The sequence below is a fragment of the Procambarus clarkii genome, chromosome 48 (genome assembly GCF_040958095.1).
Source record: "Procambarus clarkii isolate CNS0578487 chromosome 48, FALCON_Pclarkii_2.0, whole genome shotgun sequence".
Classification (NCBI taxonomy): Eukaryota; Metazoa; Arthropoda; class Malacostraca; order Decapoda; family Cambaridae; genus Procambarus; species Procambarus clarkii.
The window spans coordinates 8451671-8466285 of NC_091197.1; the positions used below are offsets into that span (position 1 = coordinate 8451671).

Below are 14615 nucleotides of genomic sequence, written 5' to 3' on the forward strand. Positions count from 1 at the left end.
GAAAAAAAGTATGTATGAAATAGGAGAGCTGAGGGCAACATATGATTGTATAATTAGAAAACTGCCTACGGAAAACACTCTACATGTATATTGTGATGGGTCAGTAGCTAGGGATGGGAAGGCAGGATGTGGAGTCTTGATCAGGGAGTACACTGACATCGGCACTGTAGATACTGTTATTGGACGCCGCTTAACTGACAATGTCTCTTCAACGCAGGCTGAACTCCAAGGAGTATTAGCAGGATTACAGGAAGTAGTCAAATGTGGAAAAAATGCTTGCTTCTTTATTGACAGCAGAGGAGCGTTAGAGTCTTTAAATAGCAGACGCCCAGTATATCAGAATATTGTGATAGAGTGTAGAGAGAATGTTAAGAGACTAGAAAAAACTGGGTATAAAGTAAGATTCATGTGGATCCCTTCACATGTGGGAATACTGTTGAATGAGGTAGTTGATGACATAGCGAAGAGAGCCACTGAAAAAACTCTTGTTGATGTTGTATGTCAGTTAACCTTGAAACAAATAAAAACAAGACTCAAGGTGATTCAGGAGGGTGAAGAAATGATAAAGAGAATGGCAATGGTGGACAGTAGTAACACACTTAAGAATTATTCAATAATAAATACAAATTCGTCCTTCACTTATGGTAAAGGAAAGTCTACTTGGAAGGATTCAATTTACATGAGATTACGATTAGGATATAAATATATCTGGCAATACGGTGTTGATGTCAGTGAAAAAGATAAGGAGTGTAAATTATGTAGTATGCCGTCCGCCCACACCTTAGTACATTATGTATTAGAGTGTCACCTTATTGAAAAATATAGAAATAAGGAAATAAATAGTGTACCACATCAAATTGTTTGGATGTGTGATAATGGTATAATAGACAGTATACTTAGGAGCTACAAGAATTTTGCCCCAAGAATGTAACAATTATATGTTGTACTTGCTGTATGCAATGTTAAATGGGATTTTTGTACTGATATATGTCTATTTGTACTCACTGAATTTGTGCGCCCCTTGAGGGACTTGAAGTAGAGGGGGGTAGAAATAGCCTAAGCTACTCTATCCCTTTGAGATGTATTTATTGCTTATCTCAATAAACATACTTGAACTTGAACTTGAACTTGAAGGCAGTGACAAAGTCAATTTTGCATTTTAATCACAGAGATTAGATCTTAGTGAGATAGGTAAGATATTCATATTTTAAAGAAGGATTTTTGAACCATCGCTCTCCCTATCGATAGAAACTATTTTTTTGTTATTATTAACAAGCTTAGGTATACACAGTAATGTGCTGCTACCCTATTCTATATGAAAGATTACACAGTGTATATCAAAAACTAGCTATAAGTTCATTAAATATTCCCATCTCACAGGATGGATAGTTATACATGGAATCAGGGGATAAAATACCAGCCTCAATAAAAAAAAAATCAACTGTGACTAACAAGAACACCACTTACGGGCTATTCATGCCCGTGCTACCTTTTGGGTGGCTTAATCCTCATCAATCAATCACAAGAAACAAGGGATACATCTCCCGTCACGCAGGGTCCAGTCGCACCTCCACAGATCTCCAGTATCATCTATTGATACTGTTAATGGTTCAAGAGGACTACCACTTACGGGCCTATACTCACCACACCAGACATAAATATCTCTTTGATATCCTCAGAGTCAAACTTAATCTGTGTAAACACTCTATGCAAATAAATGGACCTTCTAGTCTGTGGAACTCACTCTCTAATGAATTGAAAGGCTGTCCAACTTTTGCCTTATTCAAAAATAATACAAAAAAGTACCTAATTTCATCTTCATAGTTTCCTACAGTGCTTTAACTCGCACTGTCTCTAATGCAACCCAGTTCACCGATATATATGTACCTATGCCATACAACTTACCATTGTAATCATTGCTGTCATCTTGTATCATATTATACACATAGTTTGCTACATTATGTCTTGCAATAAACTCAAATTATGCTAATATGTACCTGTGGATTACCCTTAAATTTACTTTAATAATATACAGTACCTATTTTTTTCAGCCAAATTTCTTATTCAATATATTTTTTGTACTTTCTTGCAATACGTTTTTGTACTTTCTTACAATGTATTTTTGTTCTAACAATGTAACTCTAAACATTTTTTTTAATTGTGCTAGAAATTACCTTCTTAAGATTATATGTTAGATTAAGGATCTGCCCAAACCGCTATGCATGCTACTGGCTTTACAAGAATGTAAAACGTCGCGTCTTTGTACTCTCATGAACTCAATGTACCTTCCTGTAAATAAATAAATAAATAAATAAATTAACACTTATTTTATATCTATGCCCGAAACACTTTATGTACTATATAGTGACTTTATTAAATATACATTTAGGTAGCTCCTGTTTTAACAACTGTGTCATATACTGCATTAGACAATTTTTAGTGTAGTTCATTTATTATGCACCCCATACCTATCCTGTGGGCGGTAGTGGAAAGGGATACAGAGGCACATAATGGGCTCAGGGACTGAACCACACAATTCATTTAGCTAAGCAAGTTGCAATCTTGACCACATATGTCAGTTGCTTAATATTATACAATTAATGTTAGTATTTGTGTAATTATTAGTATTTAGTGCCAAAACTCGCCATCAATTTTATTATATCATTCTCGGAAAACTTGGCCGAAAAAATGTAGTCTTTTAAAATGCATATAATATAGTAAACCTTTCATGATTGATTAAATATATGATATTAATGTTTTATTTATATTTTTTCTATAATATTCGTGTAACAGTGTGTGTGTTTAGAACGTTAACATGGTAATTTAGTGTGAAGAGTGAGGCGGGTGTATAGTGCTGGAACACACACACACTAGTCAGCTGTAAACAACATGGCCGGTGACTGTGAAAAGCCTCTCGATGAGTCCAAAAGTTATATGGGCATACCCGAAGCCCAATTTGTGGTGAGTACATATGGCCAGTGAGGCCGTCCTTGTGGCCACTCCAGGTAATTCATGCCACCAGCTGGTTCATGACAGGTGGTGTGGGCCACACCCGTCATGAGTCACGCCGCCCACACCTACTCCTGTCTGAGGCTCCTTACTCCGCCAAGGTTAGGCACTTTGTAAGGATGGCATGAATTTTAATGTAGCAAGTATTGTCTCCTGTGATTTCGTCTTGTAATTGCCATCTGGTGACTGCTTCTTGCCGATGCCCGAGACACTCCCTCTTGGGTAGTGAAGTCGTACCCCACACGCCCTATGGGGTATATAGTCAAGTTTTACACAAATGCCCAAGACACTTTCTCTGAGTGTACAGTGAAGTTGTACACAAATGCCCAAGACACTTCCTCTGAGTGTACAGTGAAGTTGTACACAAATGCCCAAGACACTGCCTCTGAGGGTACAGTCATGTTGTACACAAATACTTGAGAGACTTCCTCTGGGGAGTATGATCAAGAAGTACAAGGTTCCAGAAACTTTCTGCTGATACGGTCACATTGTACACAAATGCCCAAGACATTACCTGGGGGTGTGGTCAAGTAGTATACAGGCACCTAAAACTCATCCACTTGGAGTTCAGTCATGTTTAGTTTAGTTCATTTACCATGCACCCCATACCCATCTTGTGGGCGGTAATGGAACAGATTACAGTCTAGGCACATAATGGGCTCAGGGACTGAACCCCTACAATTCATTTAATGAAGCAAGTTGCAATCTTGATGATCTAGTTACAAAATTCAGCATGTCGTCACATCATCAATGGGATTGAGATCGACCACAAGTCGGAGAAAACACACTACCCAGCTTTTTTTTTTTTTTTTTTTTGTCATATTTTAGTAATTTTGTCATAGAACTAAATCAAGTTTGTCAGGCATGATGACTTCCCCTTCTAAATCCAAGCTACCCATTTGTTACAAAATTTATCGTCTCCAGGTGCTCCACTATTGTCTGATTTCTCTCTCAGCACTTTATGCACAATGCATGGTGGCCGGGTGGCTGAGTGGACAGCGCTCGGGAGTCGTAATCCTAGGGTTCGGCGATCGATCCCCGATGATGGCGGAAACAAATGAGCACAGTTTGTCACCGTGATGCTACTGTTCACCTAGCAGTAAATAGGTACCTGTGAATTAGACAAGCTACTACAGACTGTTTCCTGGGGGAGGGGGGGGGGAGGAAGTTGATTGACAGTTGAGAGGTGGGACAAAAGAGCCAGAACTCAACCCCCACAACTAGGTGAATACAATACTTGTCAATGACATGAAGAGATGGTCAAATTGTTTTCATGCATTTCAACGAAACGAAACTTGCTTTCCAATTGTTAAAATAGTGCTGTATTTAACGTTAAACTAAGTTTTAGTTTTAAAATTGTTTTGGGTACTGTATCCAGTATTTTTGGTAGGCAAATGAAACTTGTGCTGGGCTAAATATTTATTTTATATAAGTAAATTTAAGTAATATAATTGAAAGTAGATAATACTGTAAGTAAATTATAAGGCTTACAATAAGTGGCATTATAATTGTATTAACTTTACTAAGTGATAATGTATAACTCAATATTTATTTTATTTATTTTATATAAGTAAAAGTAAAATTTAGTAATACTGTATAATTGAAAGTAGATAATAAGTAAATTTTAAAGCTTCCAATAAATGGCATTATAATTGAATTATAGTAAATGGTAATGTATGACCCGTAAATGATGCTTAACCCCTGTACTGCGCACCTGTTTTGGGCAAAAACTTCATAGTGCAATTGTTAAGGACATATTTTTGTTATTTTTATAAATGTTCAGGTAAAGTTAATGTCAAAATGTCTCCAAACAACTATTTTCATTTAAAAACAAAGAGTGATGAAAACATAAACATTAAAATATAGCCTAATTAAAAAAAAATGGACAACTCTCAAAACAGCATTTGTCGTGTGGCACAGTGCAGTGGTTAACTGTAATTAGCTTTTGTGGAGAACTAGCCTAATTGACAGTACTGTATTTAATGCAACGGGTAAAACAGTATATGTAAGAAAATGAGAAAACACATGTTGACAGTCAAGGAAAACACTTTACCCAACCTTGTAAGTTACATGTAAGTTATACAACTTAAATATAATAAGTAAAATAAGCCACAGGATTACTAATAAAGCTTAGATGAGCCTAGTGTAATGTAGAGTGCCCACTTTAAGTGAGGGAGCACGATAGAGTTTAGAATGCTGTGGGTGGAGGTTCGGCTGAAACCCCCCCTTCCTCCACTAACGGTCCTGCGTATAAAAAATAAAAGGGTGCCATTTGAACTGGGCATGGCAGGAGGGTGTTTGCTAGTAAGAACAACTACGTTTCCTGGTCACGTGCCCAGGAAGAAAGAGGGCCTTGATCACATGGGCAGGCCTATTTATGACCTCGGAGGCCAACGTGCACCCAGCCCAGCACAGCAGAAGACTAGCGAAATGCACAACCAATGTGTTTCCTTCGCTCCCAAAAATTTCAGTGTTGCCACACCTTCGTTATGTTCCATCACAGGAAGAGGTGAATAAAATAAGAAAGATATTGTAATTGCATTGTAAGATAGTTATGAGAGATGCTTGCCAGCTATTGCCTATTTAAATTCTTCTTCTGATTACAGGACGATGTTGATTCTTATATGAAGAAGGAAGATAATACTAATGCACAAGATGTCATCAAGCGCCTCGATGAGCAACTGAACAAATACAAATTTATGGACGTTCATCTACAAGCAAGACGTAAAAAGTATGCTGATTAACATATTGTATTTTTGTTGATTTAAATGAGTCAAATATAGGCAAATTACAGCTTAGCAAGTTAACTAATAAACCAAAAATTATCTTAATAGTTTATATTATAGTACGGTAATATACTACAATGTATTTGCTTTGTAATCCACTGTAGGTTAGGTAAGTATATGAGTGAGTTGGGTAGGTATAAATAGGAGCTGCCTTGCATTGGCTGATAAGCCTTTAGTTCACAAGCTACACACACTCATCTATTTCATGTAATTATTAGTGTTCACTTTTGCCCAAGAAGAAATTAATCACCTCAACTGAAGGAACAGGAGGTATGGTGCCACTGGAGAGCATACAACTGAAGTAAGACCAGCCTTATACATAACATACTAAATGGAGGGAGTACTCACTCTCCTCCCCCCCCCCCCCTTAGCATGAGCCGGTTTTAACTGAAATAAAGCCTAACGAGAACTCGCCTCCAGTTTTGCTGCATTCATCACTTATGAATGCAAAGGATTATGGTTGGTCCTTGGAAGTTGGAATCCCTGTTACAACACAATGATCTACTGCTCTTCCAAACCATTTGAAATGTTACTTGTTGTTGTGCCACAAGCTTATGAAGCTGGAAGTATTCCAGCCACAGTAGTGCAAACCTAAGTTACACCTTTTATTCAAATATGAGCATCGGCAATGAACATCTCAAAGCTGGGATGTCAAGCTCATTTACTATGTGAACCAAATTTATTGACTATGGGATGTGGGTCATGATAAGGAAGCCTTTTTGGCAGCCTATGATCCTTCCAAGGTAAATGTGATGACCCATAAAAGAAAGAAATATAATAGCAACAAATACTTTATTGCCTGGTATTACTGCTTCATGACACCTTGTGGTATGGCCCAGTGCATCAAAGTCTGGGGCTTTGACTTCAGCTGTAGCAACCTTGAGAATTAAATTTAGGTGTGCATAAGTTACTGTAGTTAAGAATGAAGGAGAGGTATGATAATATTCATTACCTAAAGGAACTGTTCACAAACATGTTTTTCCAAACATGGACATAATCTCTAAGGTAAAATGCTTGCTCTTGGGATGATTTGATAGATATTGATAAAATTTGTCATTATCACATAAGCACACTTTCCTCAAAGCAGAATCACATTAGAACTTGGTTATTATTAGCTTAAAAATCCTGGTATAGCATGTCATTGACATCCATAGAACATGGGTTACAAGAAGTGTAGAAATCTTTCTCGAGGTGTTAAAGGTCTAAATCTTTCACGAAACATTCTTAAACTTTAAAACGTTGCTTCAGTACTTTTCTGTGGGGGTGCCAACATAGCACTCAAGGATGTCTAGTAGGTATTTCAAGGTTGGAGAGTGTGAAGTTGCAAGTTGCCTTTCATGAAGCCGGTTTATCATCTCCAATGCACCAAGTTATGCAACTCTGTCATCAATTTATTATATTCTTAAATCTGTGTTCAGGTAATTCAAGTGTCCTGAGATATTCACCACTAAAGCTAGATCTCAAACTCATTGATCATCATTCAGGTTATGCAATTTCTTTCCTTTCTTTTCCATAAATATCTATGTTTCTCCTGGCAGATCATTACAGCACTTCAGTACAGCTCCCAACTTACCCCATCAAACATTAGTGTGATATGATAGTCCTGAGTTTTCTTTTTTCTTCCAAAAAGCATTTAAACTGTCTGTGGTTATGACTTAATACTCACATAAAGTTTACTTATATTTCCTTTTATCTACTATGTAGAAACAAAATATAGATACTGTACAGTGCAAGCATGTTACATAGAGTACAAAGATATCCTGTTTAATATTGGATGCTGTAGAAGGTGTCATACATCTAGTTTTTTGCATATTAAGACCATTAGTAATTGGAAAGACCAGTTCCCTCTAGTATGTATACTGGTAAATGTTGGACACACCAGTACCCTGCAGTAAGTATACTGGTAGATGTTGGATAGACCAGTATCCACAATTATGTATACTGGTAGTTATTAAACAGACCAGTATCCTCTAGTATGTATACTTCCTGGAGTCTTTCAGTGAGTGCTTTGTTCACTTGTAACTTTCTGTGCACTTCCTCCCCATGTTTAGTCTAGTTACTTGGTCATTCACTCATGTCAGAAACAATATTGAATAAGTTAGTGAAAATTTACATTGAAAATTTATTAGCTTTGAAACTAAATTGAAGCAAATATTTTGGCAGGTTAAAGTCTCAGATTCCAGACATCAAGAGTTCCTTACAAATAGTGAAGGAAATGAAGACCACGAAGGACACAGCAGAAGTCATCGAGACGAGGTTTCTCCTTTCAGATCAAGTGTACATAAAAGCTAACATCCCACCTACAGACCGTGTATGCCTTTGGCTGGGGGTGAGTGTCGTATATTATACTGTATTCAGTTTTATGCATGCCATATAACTGAATATAACATTAATTACTTCTTGTTGCAAACTATATACTATACAGTAGTGTACATAAGTTGCAACGTTTGTGCTCTGCACAGTGTAATGGACCAAGTCCATTTCCATCCTTTGTGGTTTTGTTGGTGCATATAAAGGGGAGATGGAAGATGGAGGAGGGGGAGAAAGATCGAGAGGGATGAAGAGATGCGAGAGACAAGGGTAATAGAAAGAGGGAGAGATTGGGTGCAGCACCCTCATCTAGTATTATGCATACATGTACTAGAGGGGTAAATGGCATTGCTTGAGTGACAATAGGTCACATCTTCACTATAATTATCTTTTACTATACAACCATCACTATACAGTTTCACTACAAATGACCATCTACACTACACATGACTATCCTCAACATTGTAACCTTATTCATTAAATACTGTCTTCATCTCTGTAACCATCATTATCTTGACACTGCTGGGTTCCCCATCTACAAATTTCTTCCTTCACTGCCACCTGCCTTCTATATCACCTTCTGCCTCCTTCATGTAACCATTTTCATGAACATTTAATTATGTAGAAAATAATATGCTAGTTGAATCATAGTGAGGATGAAGTCAGGTATTTATTGAGATTGGAAATCAGTGTAATTTGCCATTTCATGCAGAGGGATGGGGGTGGGGCATGTGTCTTGACCCCAACCCACCTATGACCGTCCATGGACAAAGTTTAGTGAAGCCAAGACCCAAGCATTTGGACCCCAACCTCAGTCTGACATTATCTTTTATAGATATACTGTATATAATCATTTTCAAGTGTTATAGGCTATGTAGGCATATTGACATAGCATTTTCTCTTCATTATTATCTTGCCTTACAATATTTTCCTTAGAGATTGGGATTTTAAGAGACACCTATTTCTTGTTTCCTATTTCTTCACCTATCTTGTTTAATATTAATGAAACTGGTGTTGGCAGGCTAATGTAATGTTGGAGTATGGCTTGGAGGATGCTGAAGGTCTTTTATCCAAAAATTTGGGAAATGCCACCAAGAATCTAACTCAAGTGGAGCATGATCTGGATTTTTTGAGGCAAGTTGTTGTTGTTTTTTAGTTTCTTTGCTCAAAATTAATATAGAAGAAAGACTCATTGGACAAACTAATACCTGATTTTAGGGTGAACAGGTTAACTACAGTAATACAGTCCTAAATGTAAATTATCTGAACCTATTCTGCAATTATTAGTGTTTGGTAAAGCCAGTGTACCTATTTTCAAGATGATAATGTGTCTGATTTTCATGCTGGAAATTTGAGTTTTATTTGGTAATTACAGTGAGGTTTTTAGGGCAAAGATGCCAACTCTGCATCATATTAACTAGGGAAAAGGGAAATTTTATATGTTTATCTCTCAGAATGTTCAGTAATATGTTTATTATTTGTGATGTGTTGCATTACTATGTATGTATTAACACGATGTACTGAACGGGGTGAGAATACCTTGAGCTACCTCATCCCTTTGTGTATTTTACTTCAATAAACTTATTTCAATTTCAAAACTAGGGAAAAAGTAGTAGGTTTTTCAGAGTTAAAAATGATACTACATGATATGTACAAAAGGGCAGGAGATACACAAACTGAGTGTTATCCTGATTTAGGGAAGACATGACTTAACTGGGAAATGGTAACTAGTACTTAGCATCCAGCATGCTACAAGTTCTTAAAAGAGGATGAATTTGACCATGTATTCTTAGGACCAACTATTTTAATTATTCTGATTACCTATCATGGCATATAATGCATTTTCCAAGGTACTGTTCCACATTTTAAAATGTTTTCCATGCAGTAACTTAGCAAAATATGTCATAAGATGCAATATTTATAGTACAAATGTGTATACTATGTACTAGAACCCCTTCATGATTGGTGATGACATGGTAAGAGGGGCCCTTCAGTCTTTGATGGTTTGAGGGATAGTTAAAGATGGCTTATGAAGCTCATCTTCTAGCCTTGCTAAGTGAATGCTCTGGCATTCACTTAGAAATAAATGTATTGTCCATTATTCATCTTTAACTTTTTATGGTAGACATTTTATTTGTTAAGACATAACCAAACTCTTAAAGGTGATATTTGACACCTGCCTATTTTGGTTGTGACATGCCCATTATCTGTGCACCAAGACCACTCACCTTCCTTGAAGTCTTGTAACAGATCTCCAGTGATGCAGATATAATCTCACCTGTTTTGTTTAAATTGGATTATGGTTGTTCGATGTATTTGCCAAGTTTAACTGTTGACTTTGTTTGACTCTTCCCCGTCATACTGACTTGGATTTGATATATGAAACCAGTGTTGCTTTGCTATAACATTGGCACAACTGGTGTTGTCTTTGATACTTCATGCAGAACCTCCAATGCCCTCACACCGATCCCGTTTTAATTTGTCTTATGACTCTTGCATGCATCAGTTTGCAATCTTGTATTACAAGAGTCTCTCTCTGGATATTTGCAATACATCCCCACCTCTTCTGCCTACATTACTGGTGTGGCACGTCCAATTTTTTTTTTATTTAGTAAAACCTTACCCCGAATGGTTGAAAGCCAGCCTTTTTTCCACTAATATTCACTCTAGTGCTCTTTTTATGGATAGATTGATTGCTGATGCTCCTGACTTTATTTTTCTTCAAACAACTTTACCTGTTTCAAGTGTTGCCTTCCCTTCAAGACAAGCATTTTTACTGCAAAACTTAGTGATTTGACATGCTCTGAGACAGATGTGGCATCAAATGTCATCCATTACTGTGACCTTCTTCCTCTGATTGTAATGGGAAGTTGCAAGTGTCCTTTGCTTGATTATGAATCATTAACATGACATTAATTCATTGGCACTTAATAGAACAAAAACCTGTCTCTTACTGTACAAGTTGCATTGTTTCACGTTATCATCCATCTCCTGGTTTTACTTTCACAGTATCCCTGTGTATTGTGTGCTTGAGAAAAGCTTTGGTGAAATAGATTTTGTTAACGTAATCAGCTTTATGCTTCTGTACTTGCATCCTATGACATGCGTGGTGCTATATAGCCAAATTGGCTTATCACTTTTGATAATTAGTGATATACTGTACTAGAAAATCAATTTTTATCTTTTCTCATTTTATTTGCAGAAATCAGTGCACAACAACAGAAGTGACAATGGCTCGCATTTACAATTGGGATGTTAAGAGGCGACGAGCTGAGAAAGCAGCAGCAGAAGATAAGTCCAAAGGAAGAGGAAGAGGAGGAAAGGGAAAGGACTTCGGTTTTGAATAATCAAGTATGCTGTGTTTTTCGTTCAGCATTTTTATTTTCCCTCAACCTTGTTATGTGATGTAAGTCAGTATGGATCAGGATAGGAACAGTTATATCAGCATACCAAGTTAATCTTTATGAGAATTCCGATGTTGGAGTATTGTCAGTTTGATTATTGCTAATTTAAAATGTATTAATAAAAATTATTTACAGTAATTTTGGAGCCGTTTGTAAATTCATTTCCATACTGTGTAATAATTTTATTAAAAGTTACTGATCAACATTAAAAGTCCATTAAAAAAAATTCCATTTGTCTGCTATTCACTTAGCTACACGCTTTGCGCATCACCTTAGTGATATTGTTGCCAAATGACAATTTTATTCACTACCATTTGGAAATAAACATTACTTTCTTCAATTTTTAAGTGCTTCATACTGGTGTCATATGTTCTGGCCTTGGAGTATGAAGTACAACTTTGAAGCTGCTTATAAGAATGGCACTCTTGCACGTGAGACGTGTCCAGAAGTTCTCATGAGTTGGTTAGTGACATAAGCTTACTCATGTTAGATTACGGTACAGTGAATCGTGTAGTAATGATGAGACAAAATGTGTATGGTCAACCCTTGTTGATCTGCACCTTGTATTTGTGAAAATGAAACATTCTATTTTCTTTCCCACTTATTTTGAGGCCTTGTTACCGATGTTGTTGATTATGTTGGTGTGAAGGGTTGACATTTGTGTGTACTTGAGGTTAAGATACTGTCATGTGGATGTATTATAACAGCTTGTAGCTCAAACTGGTTTTCTTTCCTATTTTACCTCTGAATAGCAACATTGAAATGTGATGATATTACTTCATGTTGAAAGCAATCACAAAAATAACATCATTTATGGCCTTAACTTAGTTTTTAGAAATTAAAACGTTTTCATACTCACAGACTGCACAAAACAATTGGACAAGTGCAGTTTTCAACTCTAATCTTGAAGATTTGGCTTCACCTTTGCTCTATAATGTTTGATGTAGTGTTAAGTATTTATCCCTGTTTATTGTTTTCAAAATTGAACATTACATGGAACACTTTCTATACTGTATCTTGTTACATTATTATTTTGAAAAAAAAAGTTTTTTTTTTATCCAATTATTTGGCATTAGTTGAAAAATATAAAAAACAAGTAATCCTGCTTGTCTCAATAAAATAGATTAAATGTCTTGTGTTATTTCTGTCCAGGTAGTCCCCGAAATATTTTTTTTTCAGTTAATAGCAAATTTGTAACTCGGTCTGTTTGCCTTTTCAGATTTAATTTGAAATAAGTTTATTGAGATAAATATACACAAAGAGAGAAGGTACATTCAGCTATTCTCAACCCTGTTCAGTACATCATGTTCATTTTATATATATATATATATATATATATATATATATATATATATATATATATATATATATATATATATACAGTATATATATATACTGTATTATTAAATATGACCGAAAAAGTAAGATTAATAATTCTAACACGAATTTTCTCGACCTTTCTTACGTTTTTCACTGTTGATGGTAATTCAAAAATCAATTCTCCAAAATTCATTTTTATTTTTAGTCTGACGCGACACTTGAGCGCGTTTCGTAAAACTTATTACATTTTCAAAGACTTTAGTTTACACACGCACACAACTTTAACTGAATAGAGCTTAAACATCTTCGAGTTTTTATACCTACATTTGGGTGAGGTGACATGTTACAATAGTTTTGGATGAGGTGAAAATAAACTTTTAACACAAGACAGGACACGAAACAATGGGTATTAAAGGTAGGTAACTGCAGAAGGCCTATTTTTATTGGCCCATATTTCTTGATGCTAATATATTGGAGCGGAGTCTTGAAGTGGGTAGAATATAGTTGTGCATTAATTGGCTGTTGATTGCTGATGTTGACTTCTTGATGTGTAGTGCCTCGCAGACGTCAAGCCGCCTGCTATCGCTGTATCTATCGATGATTTCTGTGTTGTTTGCTAAGATTTCTCTGGTGATGGTTTGGTTGTGGGAAGAGACTATATGTTCCTTAATGGAGCCCTGTTGCTTATGCATCGTTAAATGCCTGGAAAGAGATGTTGTCTTGCCTATATACTGAGTTTTTTTAGGCTTACAGTCCCCAAGAGGGCATTTGAAGGCATAGACGACGTTGGTCTCTTTTAAAGCGTTCTGTTTTGTGTCTGGAGAGTTTCTCATGAGTAGGCTGGCCGTTTTTTTGGTTTTATAGTAAATTGCCAGTTGTATCTTCTTTTTTTGTCTGTAGGGATAACGTTTCTACTAACAATATCTTTCAGGACCCTTTCCTCCGTTTTATGGGCTGTGGAAAAGTTCCTGTAAAATAGTCTAATAAGGGGGTATAGGTGTTGTGTTAGTTGTCTCTTCAGAGGTTGCATGGCGTTTCACTTTCCTTCTTATGATGTCTTCCACGAAACCATTGGAGAAGCCATTGTTGACTAAAACCTGCCTTACCCTACAGAGTTCTTCGTCGACTTGCTTCCATTTTGAGCTGTGGCTGAGAGCACGGTCGACATAAGCGTTAACAACACTCCTCTTGTACCTGTCTGGGCAGTCACTGTTGGCATTCAGGCACATTCCTATGTTTGTTTCCTTAGTGTAGACTGCAGTGTGGAAAACTCCGCTCCTTTCCATGACTGTTACATCTAGAAAGGGCAGCTTCCCATCCTTCTCCATCTCGTAAGTGAAACGCAACACAGAATTCTGCTCAAATGCCTCCTTCAGCTCCTGCAGATGTCTGACATCAGGTACCTGTGTAAAAATGTCGTCAACATACCTGCAGTATATGGCCGGTTTCAAGTTCATGTCGACTAGGACTTTTTGATCGATGGTACCCATGTAGAAGTTTGCAAACAGGACACCTAGGGGAGAACCCATGGCGACCCCATCTACTTGCTTATACATGTGTCCATCCGGGCTCAAGAAGGGTGCCTCTTTAGTACAAGCTTGGAGTAGTTTCCTTAGAATGTTTTCTGGTATGTCAAGAGGCCTGTACTCCTCTTGACATACCAGAATATATATATATATATAAATATATATATATACACATACATACATACATACATACATACATATAAAAACCACCAAAAAAGTAAGATTAATAATTCTAACACGAATTTTCTGTTTCTTATATT

The 14615-nt window shown here is 36.6% G+C and overlaps 1 protein-coding gene across 2 annotated transcripts; it reads left to right on the forward strand.

Annotated features, from left to right (window-relative positions):
• Positions 1–2803: 2803 nt before the first annotated feature.
• LOC123764742 (prefoldin subunit 3) lies at positions 2804–12642 on the forward strand. Of its 2 annotated transcripts, none has more exons than XM_045752823.2 (5): positions 2804–2961; positions 5616–5740; positions 7959–8124; positions 9127–9239; positions 11308–12642. In XM_045752823.2, the coding sequence occupies exons 1-5, from the start codon at positions 2890–2892 to the stop codon at positions 11450–11452; spliced, it is 621 nt and encodes a 206-aa protein (XP_045608779.1). In that variant the 5' UTR covers positions 2804–2889; the 3' UTR covers positions 11453–12642. The 2 variants fall into 2 exon arrangements, with proteins under 2 accessions (XP_045608779.1, XP_069158657.1); XM_069302556.1 differs by lacking the exon at positions 2804–2961 and adding an exon at positions 3015–3110.
• The last annotated feature ends 1973 nt before the right edge of the window (positions 12643–14615 follow it).